Source organism: Amblyraja radiata, chromosome 4 (assembly GCF_010909765.2).
Source record: "Amblyraja radiata isolate CabotCenter1 chromosome 4, sAmbRad1.1.pri, whole genome shotgun sequence".
Taxonomy (NCBI): domain Eukaryota; kingdom Metazoa; phylum Chordata; class Chondrichthyes; order Rajiformes; family Rajidae; genus Amblyraja; species Amblyraja radiata.
In genome coordinates, this window is record NC_045959.1 from 29019919 (window position 1) to 29040309 (window position 20391).

Consider the following 20391-nt stretch of genomic DNA (forward strand, 5'->3'; position numbering starts at 1 on the left):
AGACCTCAGCGAGTTGAGCGCACCCCTGAGACAGCTCACAAAGAAGGACATTGCCTGGGCATGGTTTCCGCACCACCAGCAGGCATTTGATCTGCTAAAGACGAGGCTGGTCAGCACACCTACACTGAAGTTTTTTGATCTGCTGCGTCCGATCGTAGTCACTTGCGATGCCTCTCGATTTGGTCTGGGTGCTGCCTGCCTGCAACCCCACGCTGGTGACTCGCTGCTGCCCATCTCCTATGCCTCCAGGACCATGACGGACACAGAGCAGCGCTATGCCCAGATAGAGAAGGAGCTGCTGGCGGTGGTTTTCGCGTGTTCGAAGTTTAAGGACTTCTTATTTGGCACCAGGTTCACCGTTGAGACGGATCACCAGCCACTGGTAACGATACTTAACAAACCAATACACTGCGCTCCTGCCAGGCTACAGCGGATGATGCTGCAGCTACAGCGTTTTGACTTTAAAATCGTATATAAGAGGGGCACCGAGATGCATGTGGCTGATGCACTGTCCCGGGCCCCCCGTGCCTCCTGCGACCAGCACCCCTTCGAGCAGTCGGACTTACAGGTACTGAACGTCAACTTCGTCCCTTCTCACCAGCTGCAGTGCTTGGTTGAACATACCGCAAACGACCCCGACCTGCAGCAGCTTGCTGCTGTCATCAAGCGCGGGTGGCCCACCAAGCGGAATTCGTTGCCTGCCAGCGTCCACCCCTATTTTTTGGTCCGCGATGAGTTAGTCCTCCGGGACGGTATTATTATCAAAGGACACAAAGTTGTCATCCCGGAATCGCTGCGTGGCTTGTATTTTGATGCCGCCCACATGGGTCATCCTGGGGCGGATGCCACCATCTCACATGCCCAGGAACAGTACTACTGGCCGGCCATGGCTAAATACATCCAGGCCAGGGTTGATTCCTGTCCGGACTGTCACTCGCTTGCCCCGCATCAGCAAAGACAGCCACTTTTGCAGCAGCCTGCACCTGACATGCCCTGGTCTTCTCTGGCTGCCGATATTTTCGACTGGCGTGGGAAGCAATACCTTGTGCTAGTAGACTCTTACTCGAATTGGTTCGAGGTGGACCTCCTCCCTGCCATCACCTCCGAGATGGTGATCAGCAAGCTTCGCCGCCACTTTGCCACGTTTGGTTCCCCTGTCCGGCTACAGACAGACAACGGTCGCCAGTTCACCAGCGCCGAGTTTCGATCATTTGCCACAAAGTGGAACTTTAATCATTTCACCAGCAGCCCGGAGTACCCGCAAAGCAATGGTCTAGCTGAACGGGCGGTCCGCAGCGCTAAGCACCTGCTTGAACAAACCCGCCTCTCGAACGGGGATTTCTATCAGGGTCTCCTGAACCTTCGCAACATTTCCAGAGACAGTACCATGGGATCCCCTGCCCAGCGACTCATGTCCCGAGTTGTACGCCCTCCGATGCCTATTGCCCAGCAGTCCCTGATGCCTAAGGTCCTGCAGCCTGCTGATGTCCAGAAACGTATTGCCCAGAAGCACGAGATCCAGCGACGATCGCATGATAAATCCTGCCGCCCTCTTTCTCCACTGATGCCTGGACAGGTCGTCCGTTTGCAGACGCCCACCGGCTATTCCCGACTTGCCACCGTCGTCGGGTTTGACAGCGCGCCACGGTCCTACCTCGTGGATTTCGAAGGGACTGTATACCGACGCAGCCGCCAGCACCTGTTGGCGGTTAACGAGCCCAAACCACCTCCTGCGGTTCCGTATACCCCTCCATCGCGTGTCGAGCCTTCCTCCACTAACGTACCATCTGCTCCCTGCATGCCACGGTCGGTCCTCTTGCCTCGGATAGCCCCCCCTGCTCCTCCGGGTTTTGCTCCCCAGGCTCTGTTGTCCCCTGCAAAGTCTTCTGTCTCTCCAACTTCAGCTCGTTCTACCCCTTCATTCTCACCTGGCTCTCCTGTGCCTCTCCGCTCCCCCTTCAAGCCGGGTTCCCCACCCATCTTCTCTCCACCTCCTGTTTCTGTTCCTGTCCCTCCTCCTATTCTTTCGGATGGGGGGGGTGAAGGTGCTGTGCGCACTCGCTCGGGTCGGATTGTAAAACCTCCGGCTCGCTACGGAGAATATGCTTAGCTTTGCAGGTACTGTATAATAAACCTGCTACTGTAGTAACTTGTTTGAATTGTAAGGGAAAGGATGTAGATGGGTTATGCATGCAACCTATAATGTAGCTACCTCATCACCACTAACCACGCCCCATCATATTAGTATAACTGTAGTATCCTCCCTTTGTTCCTCCCACTAGGTCCCAGTACGCCTGAAGGCTGGATGCAGTCAGTGCTGGGACGTGTGTGCCATGTGCTATAATAAACTACCAGTAAAGGTTACAGTGTGTCAGCTATCACTCCTTTACAGGTATTTTTATACATTTTGGTTTCACCATGTAGAAATTACAGCTGTGTTTATACATATTCCCCCCATTTCAGGGCGCCATAATGTTTGTGACACATGGCTTCACAGGTGTTTGTAATTGCTCAGGTGTGTTTAAATGCCTCCTTAATGCAGGTATTCGAGAGCTCTCAGCATCTAGTCTTTCCTCCAGTCTTTCCATCACCTTTGGAAACTTTTATTGCTATTTAGCAACATGAGGACCAAAGTTGTGCCAACAAAAGTCAAAGAAGCCATTATGAGACTGAGAAATAAGAATAAAACTGTTGGAGACATCAGCCAAACCTTAGGCTTACCAAATCAACTGTTTGGAACATCATTAGGAAGAAAGAGAGCACTGGTGAACGTAACTAATTGCAAAGGGACTGGCAGGCCAAGGAAGACCTCTGCAGCGGATGACAGAAGAATTCTCTCTATAATAAAGATAAATCCCCAAACACCTGTCCGACAGATCAGAAACACTCTTCAGGAGTCAGGTGTGGATTCTGTCCACAGAAGACTTCATGAACAGAAATACAGAGGCTACACTGCAAGATGCAAACCACTGGTTAGCTGCAAAAATAGGATGGCCAGGTTACAGTTTGCCAAGAAGTACTTAAAAGAGCAACCACCGTTCTGGAAAAACGTCTTGTGGATAGATGAGACAAAGATTAACTTATATCAGAGTGATGGCAAGAGCAAAGTATGGAGGAGAAAAGGAACTGCCCAAGATCCAAAGCATACCACCTTATCTGTGAAACACAGTGGTGGGGGAGTTATGGCCTGGGCATGTATGGCTGCTGAAGCTACTGGCTCACTTATTTTCATTGATGATACAACTGCTGATGGTAGTAGCATAATGAATTCTGAAGTGTATAGACACATCCTATCTGCTCAGGATCAAGCAAATGCCTCAACACGCATTGGCCGGCGGTTCATTCTACAGCAAGACAATGATCCCAAACATACTACTAAAGCAACAAAGGTGCTTTTCAAAGCAAAAAAAAAGATAAATTCTTGAGTGGCCAAGTCAATCACCCGATCTGAACCCAACTGAGCATGCTTTTTATATGCTGAAGAGAAAAGTGAAGGATACTAGCCCCCAAAACAAGCATAAGCTAAAGATGGCTGCAATACAGGCCTGGCATAGCACCACTAGAGAAGACACCCAGCAACTGGTGATGTCCATGAATCGCAGACTTCAAGCAGTCATTGCATGCAAAGGATATGCAACAAAATACTAAACATGACTACTTTCATTTACATGACATTGCTGTGTCCCAAGCATTATGGTGCCCTGAAATGGGGGGACTATGCATAAATACTGCTGTAATTTCTACATGGTGTAACCAAAATGTATAAAAATGGCCTTTATTAAAATCTGACAATGTGCACTTTAACCATATGCGATTTTATCTATTACAAATGTCAAAGTGTGAAGTACAGAGGCAAATAAATAAATGATGGGTCTTTGTCCCAAACATTATGGAGGGCACTGCAGGTGAGGGTTCCATCCATGACTGCAGGATGAATCTTGGAATGAGGAGTGGAAAGCCTCATTTTGAGAACAGAAGTGGAGGGGTTAGAGAAAGCACAAGAAATGGATGAGGTCCTTGCAAGGGATATGGTGAGAGGTGGTGGACTGCGTCAGTCAATTCTGTAATGGACATCAAGTTCTGAGCACAACAATTTTTGGGGAACCGAAGAAGTAGAATTCGCTAGAATTTAGAAGATTGAGGGGGATCTTATAGAAACGTACAAAATTCTTAAGGGGTTGGACAGGCTAGATGCAGGAAGATTGTTCGCGATGTTGGGGAAGTCCAGAACAACGGGTCACAGTTTAAGGATAAAGGGGAAATCTTTTAGAACTGAGATGAGAAAAACATTTTTAACACAGAGAGTGGTGAATCTCTGGAATTCTCTGCCACAGAATGTAGTTGAGGTCAGTTCATTGGCTATATTTAAGAGGGAGTTAGATGTGGCCCTCGTGGCTAAAGGGATCAGGGGGTATGGAGAGAAGGCAGGTACAGGATACTGAGTTGGATGATCAGCCATGATCATATTGAATGGTGGTGCAGGCTCGAAGGGCCGAATGGCCTACTCCTGCACATATTTTTCTATGTTTCTAAGTAGGTTATCTGTGTCCTTAACAGATGAAATAAATTGGTGCTGGAATAGATTTAGACTATTAAATTCTACAAATGCCGATTGGTCCCCAACTCTAGAATCCCTCCCTACATTAATGTCAAATGAATGTGCTCACATTATTTAGGCTTAGACAGGGTAGACAATCAGAGGCTTTTTCCAGGGTGGAAATGTTGAAGAGGCCTGCGCTTCAAGGTAAGAGGAGCACATTTTTTTCACACGGAGTGTGGTGGGAGCCTGCAGGCAGATACAATAGTGGCATTTATGAAGCTTTTAGACAGGCATATAGATATGCAGAGAATGGAGAGATATTGATCTTGTGCAGACAGAAGAGATTAGTTTAACCAGGCATCATGTTTGGTACGGATATTGTGGGCCGAAGGGCCTGTTCCTGTGATGTATGTTCTATGAATTAGCTTCGATGGGCTATTCCACACTTGTCTTATTAATCCAATTAAACTGATATTGCATTCTGAATTATATTCCCCCATGAAAATGTAAGCAAATGTACAATACCTTCAGTGAAATCGAAGGAACAGGTACATCAATTGAGTCGTCAGGTACTTTCTGTTAAAGAAAAAGGGAAATAACCTTCATGATTGTTAATTACTTTAAATGCCTGACAGCTCTCTGTGTTACCAACCCATGCTCTAATAAACAACGTAAGTGCACTATCTGTAAAGCACCAAACAATCCATCCATGCGTGACATTTATGGGCTTCAGTCTTGCATCAATGCACATCTCAAATTAAAGGCTCAGTGCTGGCAGAATAAACATTAACTTGATTTAAAATACTTGGTGCATTTACAGCACAAACCCACATCCTTCTTTCTAAGTTGGTCGTTCATCTTTTCTAGTATAAACAAAAGTACTACTTATGACCATACATTTCAAAATCAGGCTCAGATGTTTTTGACTTGATTTTTTATTGCACAAGATGAAGCCTTTGAATGTGGAATTAAATAGGTAGGATAACATTGCTCCTTTATCAAGCAGTTTAGACAATGTCTTTCTTCTCCAGCTGCTGAACAGAAATTCAAATACAAAGCACTTTATAATGTCCATGGGAAATTGCAGTTTACGATTCGAGTGTTAACAATGGTTTTCTTTCTCTACCCATCCCACAACACAATCAGTCAGTTCCTAAACCGTTAAAAAAATTGCAACAAATACTTATTCAGTTGTACATACAGAAACGGTATCCAAATTAGGAGAGACAACAACAGTCACGTTCAACTCATCATTGTTCTCTGCTTTAGGCAAAATATCTGAAAGAAAATGGCATATTCATGAAAAGTGCAAAGGTTATTATTTAATAATAATAAAATATAATCACACTGCCAGAGATGACATATAAACTAATTTTCTGTCAATCCAAGTAAAACGAGCCAACGAATCTGATCAGTCACAATATTGTATAACAGAAAATACAAATACTGCATATGTATTTATCATTGTGCATGAATCGGGCCAAAATTGGGCTTTGAGATGTTCATTGCTGTCAAGGAAGGAAAGCTGAAGAATTGTGCATCCTGAACTGGCTAAGGAAAGTTACTCTAGAAATTACATTTGCATGATGCTTTTACCTGAGAAAAGAGCAAGAGTGGTATTTCTTTCTCATCCCTGCTTCCCTTCAACTGCCAAGCTTGCTACATGATTTCAAAAGACAATTAAGAGTTAACTGCATTGTGGTCTGAAGTTACATATATATGTAACTGTGTAGGAAGGAATTGCAGGTGGTGGTTTACACCATAGACACAAAATTCTGGAATAACTCAGTGGGACAGGCAACATCTGTCGACAGAAAGAATGGGTGACATTTCGGGTCAAGACCCTTCTTCAGACTGAGAGTCAGGGGAAAGGGACACAGGGAATAGGAAGAGTAAGGTGTGAAAACAAGACATCAAATGAAATGCTGTTCAAGGAAAATATAAAATAGGCCATTGTTAGCTAGGAGAAGGTGACAACAAAGCAAACAGAAATAAAATGTAATCGAGGACAGACAGACTGGTCGGGAGTACAGAGAAGGTTCACCAGACTGATTCCTGGGATGTCAGGACTTTCATATGAAGAAAGACTGGATAGACTCGGCTTGTACTCGCTAGAATTTAGAAGATTGAGGGGGGATCTTATAGAAACTTACAAATTGTTAAGGGGTTGGACAGGCTAGATGCAGGAAGATTGGTCCCGATGTTGGGGAAGTCCAGGACAAGGGGTCACAGTTTAAGGATAAGGGGGAAATCTTTTAGGATAGAGATGAGAAAAACATTTTTCACACAGAGAGTGGTGAATCTCTGGAACTCTCTGCCACAGAAGGTAGTTGAGGCCAGTTCATTGGCTATATTTAAGAGGGGGTTAGATGTGGCCCTTGTGGCTAAAGGGATCAGGGTGTATGGAGAGAAGGCAGGTACAGGATACTGAGTGGAATGATCAGCCATGATCATATTGAATGGCGGTGCAGGCTCGAAAGGCCGAATGACCTACTCCTGCACCTATTTTCTATGTTTCTAACACACATTCTGGTAACTGGCAGAGATATAGAGATCCTCAACAATTGAGAAGAACTACAAAAATAGTGTGAAGTAGGTCTATTGATTCAACACTGTTTTACAATTACCGTACATTTTAGGAAATAGTTCAAAAACAATGCAAGACCATCAAAATAAAAATAACAGCAATATTGTAAAAAACAAAGTAAGGAAATTATCGACATGTTGCCAGAACCCGAGGATCTGAGCTGTAAGGAGAGGTTGGGCAGGCTAGAACCTTATTCCTTGGAGTGCAGGAGGCTGAGGGGTGATCTTATAGAGATCACGAGGGGAAAATCATGAGGGGAATAGATAGGGTAAATGCATAGAGTTTATCGCCAGAGTAGCGGAGTCAAAAACTAGAGGGCATTGTTTTAAGGTGAGAGGGAATGATTTAAAAGGGATCTTAGAGAAAACTTTTTCACAGAGAGGATTGTGCATGCATAGAATGCCAGTGGAAGTGGTAGGGATGGGTACAATTATGACATTAAAAAGAAACTTAGATGGGTATATGGATAGGAAAGGCATGGAAGGATATAGATCAGGTACGGGCATGTGGGACTAGCTTGGTTAGGCAACCTGATAAGCATGAACGAGTTGGGCTGAAGGGCCCGTTTCTATTTTGTATAACTATGGATCTTGGGATGCAAGTCCATAATTTACCTTAAAGTGACAACACAAGTCGATAGGGGGCAGTGAAGATAACAGACAGGGAATCATAAGAGTTTGCGTTGTTGCAGATTTTGAGGGCATCTCACCTCCTTCAATAAATTAAGTACCTGAGGTTTTAGCAGCTACCCTGATAATCTTGTTAAGTTCTTTCATTTCGGACTCCATCTCATCATAATTTAGTTCCCTGGACTCTACTTTTGGAGCCTGGAAGAAGGAAGGATCCGTGCCGAGGTACGAACACTGTAAGTGGCCACTGTCGCTTAAGGTCACAATCACTCCCTTTAAGCTCCTGCATGTGAAATAGATTGAAACAATCACATGTGTAATAACACCTTATATAGAAAATATACTTGATCATATACTATTGTTCTGTTTGCTGTAATTAATATACAGTTGTACAGATGCTAAAACATCTAAAGTCATGTACAAAAGGAAACAATGTAAATGTTAAATTTCTTGGCAGCCATAGACAACTCCACAGAAACTTCTTCTGTGTCTGCAAGTACCAGAGAGACAGCAGAATAACACCACAGAAAAAGTAAATTATTAAATAGTTTTTATTTTGATTTTTGCAGGTTGCCAATTGCTGTCACCTTTGCCATCAGAACGGTATCCAATGGTTCAAACCATGAGCTTTTCCTGGTCTCTAATTCTGGTTTATCCTCAAATATTGTTTCTCTGATATTGTGTTTTGCAGATACCCATTAATAATTTCAACTAACACAGGCCACTTGTTTGTAATATCTATTAATAACTTGGATGGAAATATAGATGGAGACACAAGGAATTGCAGATGCTAGTTTACCAAAAGTGGTAAAATATGATATGCTTCCCTTCATCATTTAGGGCGTTGGATATAAGAGTCAGGAAGTCATTCAGCAGCTTTATAAAAATTTGGCTAGGCTGCATTGATGTATCATGTTCAGTTCTGATCACCTCCTGGCAGGAAAGATGTGGAAGTTGTTGAGAGGGAACTGAAGAGGTTGACCTGAATGCTCCCGGATTAAAGGATATTATCTACAAGAAGAGTGGCTAGACAAACCTCAATTGTTTTCGCTGGAACGTCGAACGATGAGGAGAAGCCTCGTAAAAGTTTACAAAATTATGAACAGTAAAGATAGGACAATCAGAATTTTTTTCCAAATGAAAATGCAAAATACTGGAGGGCATAGCTTTAAGGTGAGAGGCTGAAAGTTTAAAGGTGTGGCAATTTTTTTATACAAGACAAAGTGCGGTGGGAATACACTCCCAGAGGTGGTGGTGGAATTAGGTACGTTAGTAGTGTTTAAGCAGCTTTTATTTAGGCATATAAATTTGTGGAAACTGAAGGAACATGAATTGTGTGCAGGCATAAGGCTTTTGTTTAATTTGGCATTGTGTTCAGCACCGTCATCATGGGCTGAAACCTCTGCTCATGTGCTGTACTGTTCCATGATCTATTGTGAGGCAATATCAAAGACACAGGATCAATTTAGCAATTTAGAATTGACAAAATCAAGCTGATCTTTGTTCATAACATGATCAATGTGAAAACTGATCTTCAGACACAGTGGTGTAGGTTATTGTCTCATGTTGATGTATTGAGCAGAATGGGCTTACACCATCAGGAGTTTAACTTTGAGGGGTGATTGTGAGGACTGAACACGTGCATGAATCCCAAGTTCAATTACATTGTTTTCGGACAATATGCAGATAATTTAAATTCACAATATTTATTCTCCTTAAAGAGCAGAAAAAATCAGAACTTTCGGTCTCAGATTTTATAGGGATCAGATAGGAAAGTGGAATTTAGGCCAAAGATTAGATCAAGAAATTGTATTAAAGATATTACTCTACACCAAAAGGAATGTATAGCTTGCTCCTGCTCCAACTTCTTTGGATTTCAGAACTACTGATATCCAGCCATTTCCATTGCATTAATGAGGATCCTTATTGTAATGTCGATGGTGCCACATCAGTCAATACACTCCAACTCAGAACTCACTTGGAGTCCAGTCACAAGGTCCTGTCTTAAAAGGAATTTGTGGCATTTTGCAAGACGTCCACATCTGCACCAGGTGCATCGAGATGGGGCTCCTAAGGGACCGTATTAGGAATCTGGAGCAGCAGCATGATGACCTCTGTCTGGTCAGGGAGAGTGAGGAGGTCATAGAGAGGAGTTATAGGGAGGTGGTCACTCCAAAACCACGGGAGACTGACATGTGGGTCACGCTTAGGAAGGGCAAGGGGCAGAGGCAGGGACGAGTGAGTACCCCAGTGTCTGTACACCTTGAAAATAAGTACTCCTGTTTGAGTACGGTTGGGGGGGACAGCCTGCCCGGGGGTAGCGACAGCGGCCGGGCCTCTGGCACAGAGACCGGTCCTGTTGCTCAGAAAGGTAGGGGAAAAAAGAAGAGGGCAATAGTAATTGGGGACTCTATAGTTAGGGGGTCGGATAGGCGATTCTGTGGATGCAGTCGGGAGACCCGGATGGTAGTCTGCCTCCCTGGTGCCAGGGTCTCGGATGTATCTCAACGCGTCCAAGATATCCTGAAATCAGAGGGAGAGGAGCCTGAGGTCGTGGTACATATAGGTACTAATGACATAGGTAAAAAAAGAGAAGACATCCTGAAGGGAGAATTTAGGGAGTTGGGAGGAGAGTTAAGGAAAAGGACCAAAAAAGTAACAATCTCAGGATTACTGCCTGTGCCACGCGACAGTGAGAGTAGGAATGGAGCGAGGTGGAGGATAAATGCGTAGCTGAAGGACTGGTGCAGTGGGCAGGGATTCAAGTAACTGGATCATTGGGACTTCTTTTGGGGAAGGTGTGACCTGTACAGAAAGGACGGGTTGCACTTGAACCCGAGGGGAACCAATATCCTGGCAGGGAGATTTGCAAAGGCTACTGGGGAGACTTTAAACTAGAATGGTTGGGGGGAGGGACTCAAATAGAGAAAGCTAGTAGACAGAGTGTGAGGCAGGAGGCAGAGAAGGGAAGCACTCGGACCCAAAATCTAGGGGAGAAAGAAGAAAAAGACAATAAACAGAGAATAAGAGATGGTGGGTTTCTTAAATGTGCATATTTTAATGCTAGGAGCATTGTAAGAAAGGTGGATGAGCTTAGAGCCTGGATTGACACCTGGAAGTATGATGTTGTGGCGATCAGTGAAACATGGTTGCAGGAGGGCTGTGATTGGAAACTAAATATTCCAGGATTTCATTGCTTCAGGTGTGATAGAATTGGAGGGGCAAGAGGTGGAGGTGTTGCATTGCTTGTCAGGAAAGATATTACAGCAGTGCTTTGGCAGGATAGATTGGAGGGCTCGTCCAGGGAGGCTATTTGGGTGGAACTGAGAAGTGGGAAAGGTGTAGCAACACATATAGGGGTGTATTATAGACCGCCAAATGGGGAGCGAAAATTGGAAGAGCAAATATGTAAGGAGATAGTAGATATTAGTAGTAAGCACAAGGTAGTGATTGTGGGAGATTTCAATTTTCCACACATAGACTGGGAAACACATTCTGTAAATGGGCTAGATGGTTTGGAGTTTGTAAAATGTGTGCAGGATAGTTTTTGCAGCAATACATAAAGGTACCTACTAGAGAAGGGGCAGTGTTGGACCTCCTGTTAGGAAATGAGACAGGTCAGGTGGCAGAGGTATGCGTTTGGGAGCACTTCGGGTCCAGTGATCACAATACCATTAGTTTCAATATAATTATGGAGAGGGTCAGAACTGGACCAAGGGTTGAGATTTCTGATTGGAGAAAGGTTAGCTTTGATGAGATGCGAAAGGATTTAAAAGGAGTGAATTGGGATATTTTGTTTTATGGGAAGGATGTAGAAGAGAAATGGAGGACATTTAAAAGGGAAATTTTAAGAGTACAGAATCTTTATGTCCCTGTTCGGTTGAAAGGAAATAGTAAAAATTGGAAAGAGCCATGGTTTTCAAGGGAAATTGGACACTTGGTTTGGAAAAAGAGGGAGATCTACAATAATTATAGGCAGCATGGAGTGAATGAGGTGCTTGAGGAGTATAAAGAATGTAAAAAGAATCTTAAGAAATAAATTAGAAAATCTAAAAGATATGAGGTTGCTTTGGCAAGTAAGGTGAAAGTAAATCCAAAGGGTTTCTACAGCTATATTAATAGCAAAAGGATAACGAGGGATAAAATTGGTCCATTAGAGAGATAGAGTGGACAGCTATCTGCAGAGCCAAAAGAGATGGGGGAGATATTGAACAATTTCTTTTCTTCGGTATTCACCAAGGAGAAGGATATTGAATCATGTGAGGTAAGGGGAACAAGTAGAGCAGCTATGGATACTATGAGATTCAAAGAAAAAGAAGTACTGACACTTTTGAAAAATATAAAAGTGGATAAGTCTCCAGGTCCTGACAGGATATTCCCTAGGACATTGAGGGAAGTTAGTGTAGAAATAGCAGGGGCTATGACAGAAATATTTCAAATGTCATTAGAAACGGGAATAGTGCCCGAGGATTGGCGTACTGCGCATGTTGTTCCATTGTTTAAAAAGGGTTCTAAGAGTAAACCTAGCAATTATAGACCTGTTAGTTTGACTTCAGTGGTGGGCAAATTAATGGAAAACATACTTAGAGATTATATATATAAGCATCTGGATAAACAGTGTCTGATTAGGAACAGTCAACATGGATTTGTGCCTGAAAGGTCATGTTTGACTAATCTTCTTGAATTTTCTGAAGAGGTTACTAGGGAAATTGATGAGGGTAAAGCAGTGGATGTTGTCTATATGGACTTTAGTAACGCCTTTGACAAGGTTCCTCATGGAAGGTTGGTTAAGAAGGTTCAATTGTTGGGTATAAATGCAGGAGTAGCAAGATGTATTCAACAGTGGCTGAATGGGAGATGCCAGAGAGTAATGGTGGATGGCTGTTTGTCAGGATGGAGGTAGGTGACTAGTGGGGTGCCTCATGGATCTGTGTTGGGTCCACTGTTGTTTGTCATGTACATCAATGATCTGGATGAAGGTGTGGTAAATTGAATTAGTAAGTATGCAGATGATACTAAGATAGGTGGTGTTGTGGATAATGAAGTAGATTTCCAAAGTCTACAGAGAGATTTAGGCCATTTGGAAGAATGGGCTGCAAGATGGCAGATGGAGTTTAGAATGCTATTTATTGTCATTCAAACCTAGGTTTGAACGAAATATAATTTCTACAGTTTTTTACATTACAAAACAATCCAAGACCCACACTTAACATAGTTTACATAAACATCCATCACAGTGAGTCTCCAACATCTCCTCACTGTGATGGAAGGCAAAGTCTTTATCTCTTCCCTTTGTTCCTTCTCCCGTGGTCCAGCAGTCCAACTGCAGTGTCGAGGCGAACTGGGGCTCCGATGTTAAAGCCCCCGGCGGGCGATGGTAAGTCCTGAGGCCGTTTAAGCCACGCGGGGCGATGTTAGGCCCCGGCTCCATGTCCTTTAAACCCACGGTTCCAGCGGGAGAAGTCGCCGTTGCGGAGCTCGGAAAAACGGTCTCCCACCAGGGACTTGGAGCTCCCGATGTTCCCGTCCACCGGGTCTGCGGCCGGTGCCTCCGAATTCCAAAGTCGGGTCGCAGCCGCACGCCACCACAGCTCTTCCCGCTCCGAAGTTGGCCAGCTCCGCGATCTCAGTTCCGCAGGCTCTGCAACTGGAGCCCCCAGGTTAGTCCCGGCCGGAGGTCGCCGCCGGCTCCACGATGTTAGGCCCAACGACATCCGAGACCCGACAGGGAATAGTCGGGTCCCCGCACAGGGAAGAGATTTAAACGGTTTCCCCCACAGCCCCCCCACCACCCCCCACATATACACAGCTAAAAAAAATAATAAAAACTAACTAACTCAAGACATACATTTAACAAGACAAAAATAAAAAAAAGACAGACGACTGTAGTCGAGCCGCTGCCGTTAGGTGCCGCCACTCCCAAAATACTGATAAGTGTGAGGTGCTACATCTTGGCAGGACAAATCAAAATAGGACGTACATGGTAAATGGTAGCGAATTGAGGAATGCAGTTGAACAGAGGGATCTAGGAATAACTGTGCATAGTTCCCTGAAGGTGGAATCTCATGTAGATAGGGTGATAAAGAAAGCTTTTGGTATGCTAGCCTTTATAAATCAGAGCATTGAGTATAGAAGTTGGGATGTAATGTTAAAATTGTATAAGGCATTGGTGAGACCAATTCTGGAGTACGGTGTACAATTTTGGTCGCCCAATTATAGGAAGGATGTCAACAAAATAGAGAGAGTACAGAGGAGATTTACTAGAATGTTGCCTGGGTTTCAGCAACTAAGTTACAGAGAAAGGTTGAATAAGTTAGGTCTTTATTCTCTGGAGCACAGAAGGTTAAGGGGGGACTTGATAGAGGTCTTTAAAATGATGAGAGGGATAGACAGAGTTGACGTGGACAAGCTTTTCCCATTGAGAGTAGGGAAGATTCAAACAAGAGGACATGATTTCAGAATTAAGGGACCGAAGTTAAGAGGTAACATGAGGGGGAACTTCTTTACTCAGAGAGTGGTAGCTGTGTGGAATGAGATTCCAGTGGAAGTGGTGGAGGCAGATTCGATTTTATCATTTAAAAATAAATTGGATAAGTATATGGATGGGAAAGGAATGGAGGGTTATGGTCTGATTGCAGGTAGATGGGACTAGGGGAAAATAATTGTTTGGCACGGACTTGTAGGGCCGAGATGGCCTGTTTCCGTGCTGTAATTGTTATATGGTTATATGGTTATTTTGCAAGGTTATTACCTCTTTAAAAAAATACGGGCTTATTAAGGATAGTTGGCATAGCCTTATACAGGGGAGGTCACGTCTACATGAACTTTACTACAGAGTTTGGCAAGATCACTCACAGCAGGCTGGTCCAGAAGGTTGAGTCCAATTGACAGCGAGTTGGTAAATTGGATCCAAAATTAGACAGTGGGTGATGATGGAGGGGAGTTTTTCTGACTAGAGGTTTAAGGCTAGCATTGTTCTTCAAAGATTAGCGCTAAAACTTTTAAGATATATTAATGATTTGGTTAAGCTACATTTTGAGTATTGAGTGCAATTCTGGTCGCTATGCTACTAGAAGGATGTGATGGGTTTGGAAAAGGTGCAGAAATAGTTCACCATGATGTTGCCTGGATTTGACATTATTAGCTAGAAGGAGGGGTTGGAAAATGTTGGATCAGTTTCCATGGACCGGAGGCTGAGGGCTAATAAAAGCATATAAAATGATCAGATGCAATGAAAGGATAAATAGTTAGTGGGTATAGGTCTGAGGCAAAAAGGGGGATAATTTAAAGCAGATTTCCAAGACAAATTAAAATACAGAAAGAAGGAGATGCCTAGAATGCACTGCCAGGGGAGGTGGTAGTTGTAGCAGTGATAGCAATGCTTAAGAGGTGCTTAGACATGAACTGGCAGGGAAGAGAAGGACATGGGCCATGTGTAGGCAGATGGGAATAATTTAGATTGGCATTATGGACGGTGAAGACAGGGTAGGCCAACTGGCCTATTTCTGTGCTGTGTTGTTCTATGCTGTATGTTCTATCCTGCATCAGGTCAGCCCTGGCATAGGATGAGTCCACATTCAGTTTAATGAAGATTCCTGGCCAGCTGATCAGGCAGCAAAGGTCCTTTTCAAAATAATATTTTGAGTTTCATGTTTACAAATTATTTAGTTTTTGTTTTATCGTATTAATATTTAAAAGTTATAACAATTAATTGTTTTCAATTTTTCATCAATTTTAATAGTTGTTACATGTCTCACTGGTAAGCCAACTGCCCACACCCTAGGCTTGGAATTCAGTGAGACTGACCCTCAATGCCTAACCTAGGTGGTGAACAAGAGCTATGAGGCAGCAAATGGTCCAGGAAGTCTCAATCCTTACTTTATATGCTTATGGAATTACTCTTGAGGTAGTGTGAGCAGAGTGACTAATTATAGAGACTGAACACAAACTTTTCACTCCATAATGGGGGTCTCATCTATCATCACCACCTGCAGGTAGATGATCCACCGACCTGTTCTCCATATTCCGCAAGAAAAACTGTGCACATTCAGTATGCATTGTTACACAGAAATTTCTTTAAGGTGTAAAATTGAATAAACACTGCAACTAAGGACACAGTGCTGGAATAACTCAGCAGGTTAGGTAGTATCTCTCTGGAGAACATGGATAGGTGATATTTTGGGTCGAGAGCCTTATTCAGGCTACAACTAATCTACTGCAAATACAAATATTAGGAGAAACTACTAAGAAAAACAAATAGCATGCAACAAATTTTGTGCACTGATATGGCCTCTGTACTTCAAAGATCATACATTGCTTAACTGTAATTTAGGCTGACATATTTCTCCTCAGCTCACTGCCACAGCCCAGTAATCACTTGTAGGAGCTCTTTCTTAGTTGGACAGGTAATTGTCCCCAATCCCTCATGTTGATCTAAGATGGCCTCCAATTACCCATTTTTATAACACATAAATCACACACATGTCAAATGATTGATGTAAACCATTTTTTTAAAATTGCGTTCAGTACATTACGTATATGCAAACATTGCTCAAATTAATTAATACGTCATCAATCCTCAGAAATGTATTTTTTTCTGAAAACTTTTAAACAAATGCAGATGGTAAAGTTTAAAATCTGATGCAAAGAAATGCAGCACATAGCCAGATTCTACAGCACAGTAGCATTTGGGTCTGGCATAGCAAATGTCTGGCGAGGCATTTGCTGAGCTACAGCTTTCAAGATAATATAACCTAGTGATACCTAAAATAATTACGTGGGCTATTTTGTTTATATGTAAAGTATAAGAGAAATAAGGTCAATTAGCATATGGGTCCAAAATGAGTCCCTTTTTTAAAAGGAACACTACCATGAATAATACCTTGTACCAGCTATGAACAATCTATAGAAGCAATTTGCTTTGTTGCCGATTCACAAGTGAAGGAGCACCAATGCAAAAGTTCAAAAGGCAAGCTTAAATATTACAGCTGACATCTTATTTTATAAATAACATATTAAATGGTCCTGGATTTCAATTTATTTCTTGAAAAACGTTTTGCATGTTATTATTGTCAACTTCATGCATTTCTTTTCATGATAACTATTTCAGCTAAATCAAGCTTGGGTTAAAAAAAATTATGTTTATAAAATGTTATTTTTATTTTTAAATCCTTTGAGTATGTCAATCTTTTGTGAGCGGAGAAGGAAAACCTATCTTACCTAGAGGTTAAAAAAAAAATCTGTTGCATCAAATTTCAGTTTATCATCACTCTCAGCTTAGGAGGTCGGTGCCTAAAAGGACTGTCTGCATTAAGAACAGTGAAAGTGGAGATATAGTCTGATAAAATAAAAGAAAGCCAACAGACTTCAAGCAGCTTCATATCTTTTAACCCAACGCCGGCACTATGATAAAAGAACACTGTCTCTTACATCGACTTTGCCAAATATTTCTGAAGTTCATTTAGCAGGGCATCAGTTTTACTGCACACCTTGTGACAAAAGCAACTGCAGCATATTCAATGCTATGCAAAGCCAAATCGATACACTATCTGGTGTTGAGTTATAGCACCCTGTTTTAAAATCTAGTACAAAAGCTAATATTACATGCAACAATTGAATGATACATGGATTGAAATGGGTGGTTCAGTAAAGATCTGTTTAAGAAAAAGATTTGCTCAAGATGTTTTTGCAGACTACACAACAGGAATTGTAGAACATGGGACAACTCATTTAAGCACTGTTGACAGATTGTCTCTTTAATGTGGCGACAATATTGTAAGCAGGGAAGGCAATAAGTAAAAAAAGAATCAAATGATCCATGACAGACTACAAATGAAAGAAAGCTGCTGTTCAAAGATCTGGCTTTGGCTGCTGTAGAGCTGCTTTTAGAAAGAACACATCTTTAGATTATTCTAGACAAAATAACTCAGCTGCAAAATCTCCAATGGATAAAAATATTGTCTAAAATTCTTATTGCCAATCAAATAATCCCACTAAAATGTTTCAAGCCTACCATTCATTATAAAGTACCACTGCTGATTAAACCCTTATTTAATAAAAATTGACCATAAATAGAAATATACAAATACAAAATTGTAACATTACAGACGATGGACTCAATTTAATTTAGATCAATATTTTTTAATTTTGTTTGAACAACATTAAATGGCTACAATTTGTAACCGAGCTTGTGTGGCATCAGCTGAATCATCCATGTATCAACTAGGTATTTGCAGTTTAAAATCTCAAAACCTTCCAAATTTTTCTCTTAACTTCTTGATTGTAAATTATATATATTAAAAAAACAAGGAGTTTCTCCATTTTCTTTTACTTGTAACTAATGCCAATAATCTTTGGTATTATCTCCATGGATCCTTCTTTGTACCTCTCATTGAGATCCGTGTTAATGTCATCATCATCATCGGCGGTCACTCGAAATGAGTATAACTGTCCTCTCCTCTCCATGGGGTCATCTTCTTGTGGGTCTGCTGATGTCTGTAGAGGCCGATCTGCGATCCACACACCTTGGTGCAACGTGGGCAGTGGAGACTGACTGTGGTTTGGTAGTCGTCGGGCCCCCTTCTCTCTCCTTACGGTGCTGTCGCTTTGTCTCTGCGACACAGCGTAGCTCCGTTTCATCACGTGCAGGTCCTTCCTGCACGGATTTTCTCCATGAGCGCCTGTCCAGTACAATTTGCTCCCAGTTGCTCGATGTGATGTGGAATTTCTTCAAACTGTTCTTGATGTTGTCCTTGAAACGTTTCTTTAGCTTGCCGGGGGCTCGCCGTCCTTCCTTCAGTTGAGAGTACAGGATTTGTTTAGGGAGACGTGTGTTGGACATGCGGATGACATGGCCAGTCTATCGAAGTTGGTGCTGCATTATTGTGGTGGTGATGCTGGTCATGTTGGCTTCCTCCAAAACGCTGATGTCGGTGCGTTTGCCCGCCTAGCTGATTTGCACAATCTTTCCTATGGATCTTTGATGGTATTGTTCCAGGGCTCTCAGATGCCTGCAGTTGGTGGTCTATGACTCAGCTCCATACAACAGGATGGGTAGGAGAATGGTTCTGTAGACCAGCAGTTTTGTTTGAGCTTTTAGGTCTCAGTCTTCAGAGTCTTTTCCTGAGTCTTGTAGGCTCTGCTGGCACAACTCAGGCGATGGTTGACCTCAGAGTCAATGTCAGCTTTTGAGGAAAGAAAGCTGCCAAGGTAGGGGAAGTGGTCAACATTTTCAAGAGTAGTGTCATCCACTTTTATAGTGGGCTGGGTAGATGGCTGGTTGGGTGGGGGTTGATGTAGGACCTGGGTCTTCTTAATGTTTAAGGCTAGGCCCATGGCTCTGTATGCCTTGGCAAAAGCATTCAGGATGCCCTGGAGGTCTTCTGCAGAGTGTGTTGCAATGGCGCAGTCATCCACGAACTGAAGCTACATGATGGCAGTGTTACTGACTTTGCTCTTGGCCTTCAACCTATTATGGTTGAAGAGCCCACCATCAGTTCTGTAGAGGATTGGGATCCCCTGTGGCAGCTCTTCACCAATGAGGTGAAGTATGGCAGCAAGGAAGACGACAAACAGGGTGGGTGCGATGATGCATCCCTGTTTGACCCTCGTTTCCACAGTGAAGGGCTCGGACTCAGAGCCGCAGTTGCCGAGCACTATGACCGACATGCCATCATGTAGAAGCCTCAATATTCTGATGTACTTGCAACCGTATCTTGATAGTATGCTCCAAAGAGCCTGGCGGTCTACCGAGTCAAAAGCCTTTGTCAGGTCTACGAAGGCTATGTACAAAAGCTGCCTTTGTTCACGGCATTTTTCCTGGAGTTGGCATGCTGTAAATATCATGTCTGCTGTACCTCTGGATGGGCGGATGCCACACTGTGATTCTGGGAGTACCTCCTCAGACAGTGGTAGAAGTTGGTTTGTGAGAACACGAGCAGGACTTTGCCTGTTGTTGACAGGAGCGAGGTGCCCCAATAGTTTCCACATTCAGCCTTGTCCCAATTCTTGAAAATGGTCACTATTAGAGCATCCCTGAGTTCTGAGGGAAGTTCCTTATTTTTCCCAGACCTTGAGGAGTAGGGCGTGGATGTGATACAGCAGCTCCAGTCCACATTCCTTTAAGATCTCAACTGGGATCCCATCTGGACCAGAAGCCTTGTTGTTCTTAAGGCTCTTGATGGCATCTTGAACCTCTGTCATAGTGGGAGGTTCTTCCATGTCTTCTCTGATGGGACTCTGAGGGAATCTGATGGGCAATTAATGTATTGAAACCAAAACTGGACAGTAAAATATTCACCATCTACTGAGAAAATCCAATGCCAGAGCCAAGTAACTTTTCCTTCCTAAACCACAGGCAGATATTAACACAAAGACTTGTCAAACAACCAGGTTTCAAGAACCCTGGCAAGGAGAAGATGGAGGTGGGGATACCAACCAGAGGTTCAGGAGAATTCGCAGAGCTCCAATTTCAGGCAGTTTCTGACAGTAAAAAAAGGAGTGTGTTCTAGATTGGAATTGGAGCGGAGCAGGTACCTTGGACTATTACAAGCACAGGAGGTTACAAAGGATTAGCGAGGTTACGGTGCATTTTGAAGGATAGACGTTTTAAAACTGGAGCATAGCTGGGCTTAGTC

General features: G+C 43.1%; 1 protein-coding gene across 5 annotated transcripts in view; it reads right to left on the minus strand.

Annotated features, from left to right (window-relative positions):
* Window positions 1-20391, minus strand: part of bbs9 (Bardet-Biedl syndrome 9) — a 375470-nt gene that overhangs the window by 305917 nt on the left and 49162 nt on the right. For all 5 annotated transcript variants that reach the window (XM_033019150.1, XM_033019148.1, XM_033019149.1 and 2 more), the window contains exons 10-12: window positions 7858-8039; window positions 5742-5818; window positions 5066-5116 (exon numbers count right to left, since the gene is read on the minus strand). In XM_033019150.1, coding sequence (XP_032875041.1) covers window positions 5066-5116; window positions 5742-5818; window positions 7858-8039 — 310 coding nt within the window. The remainder of the gene's footprint in view (window positions 1-5065; window positions 5117-5741; window positions 5819-7857; window positions 8040-20391) is intronic.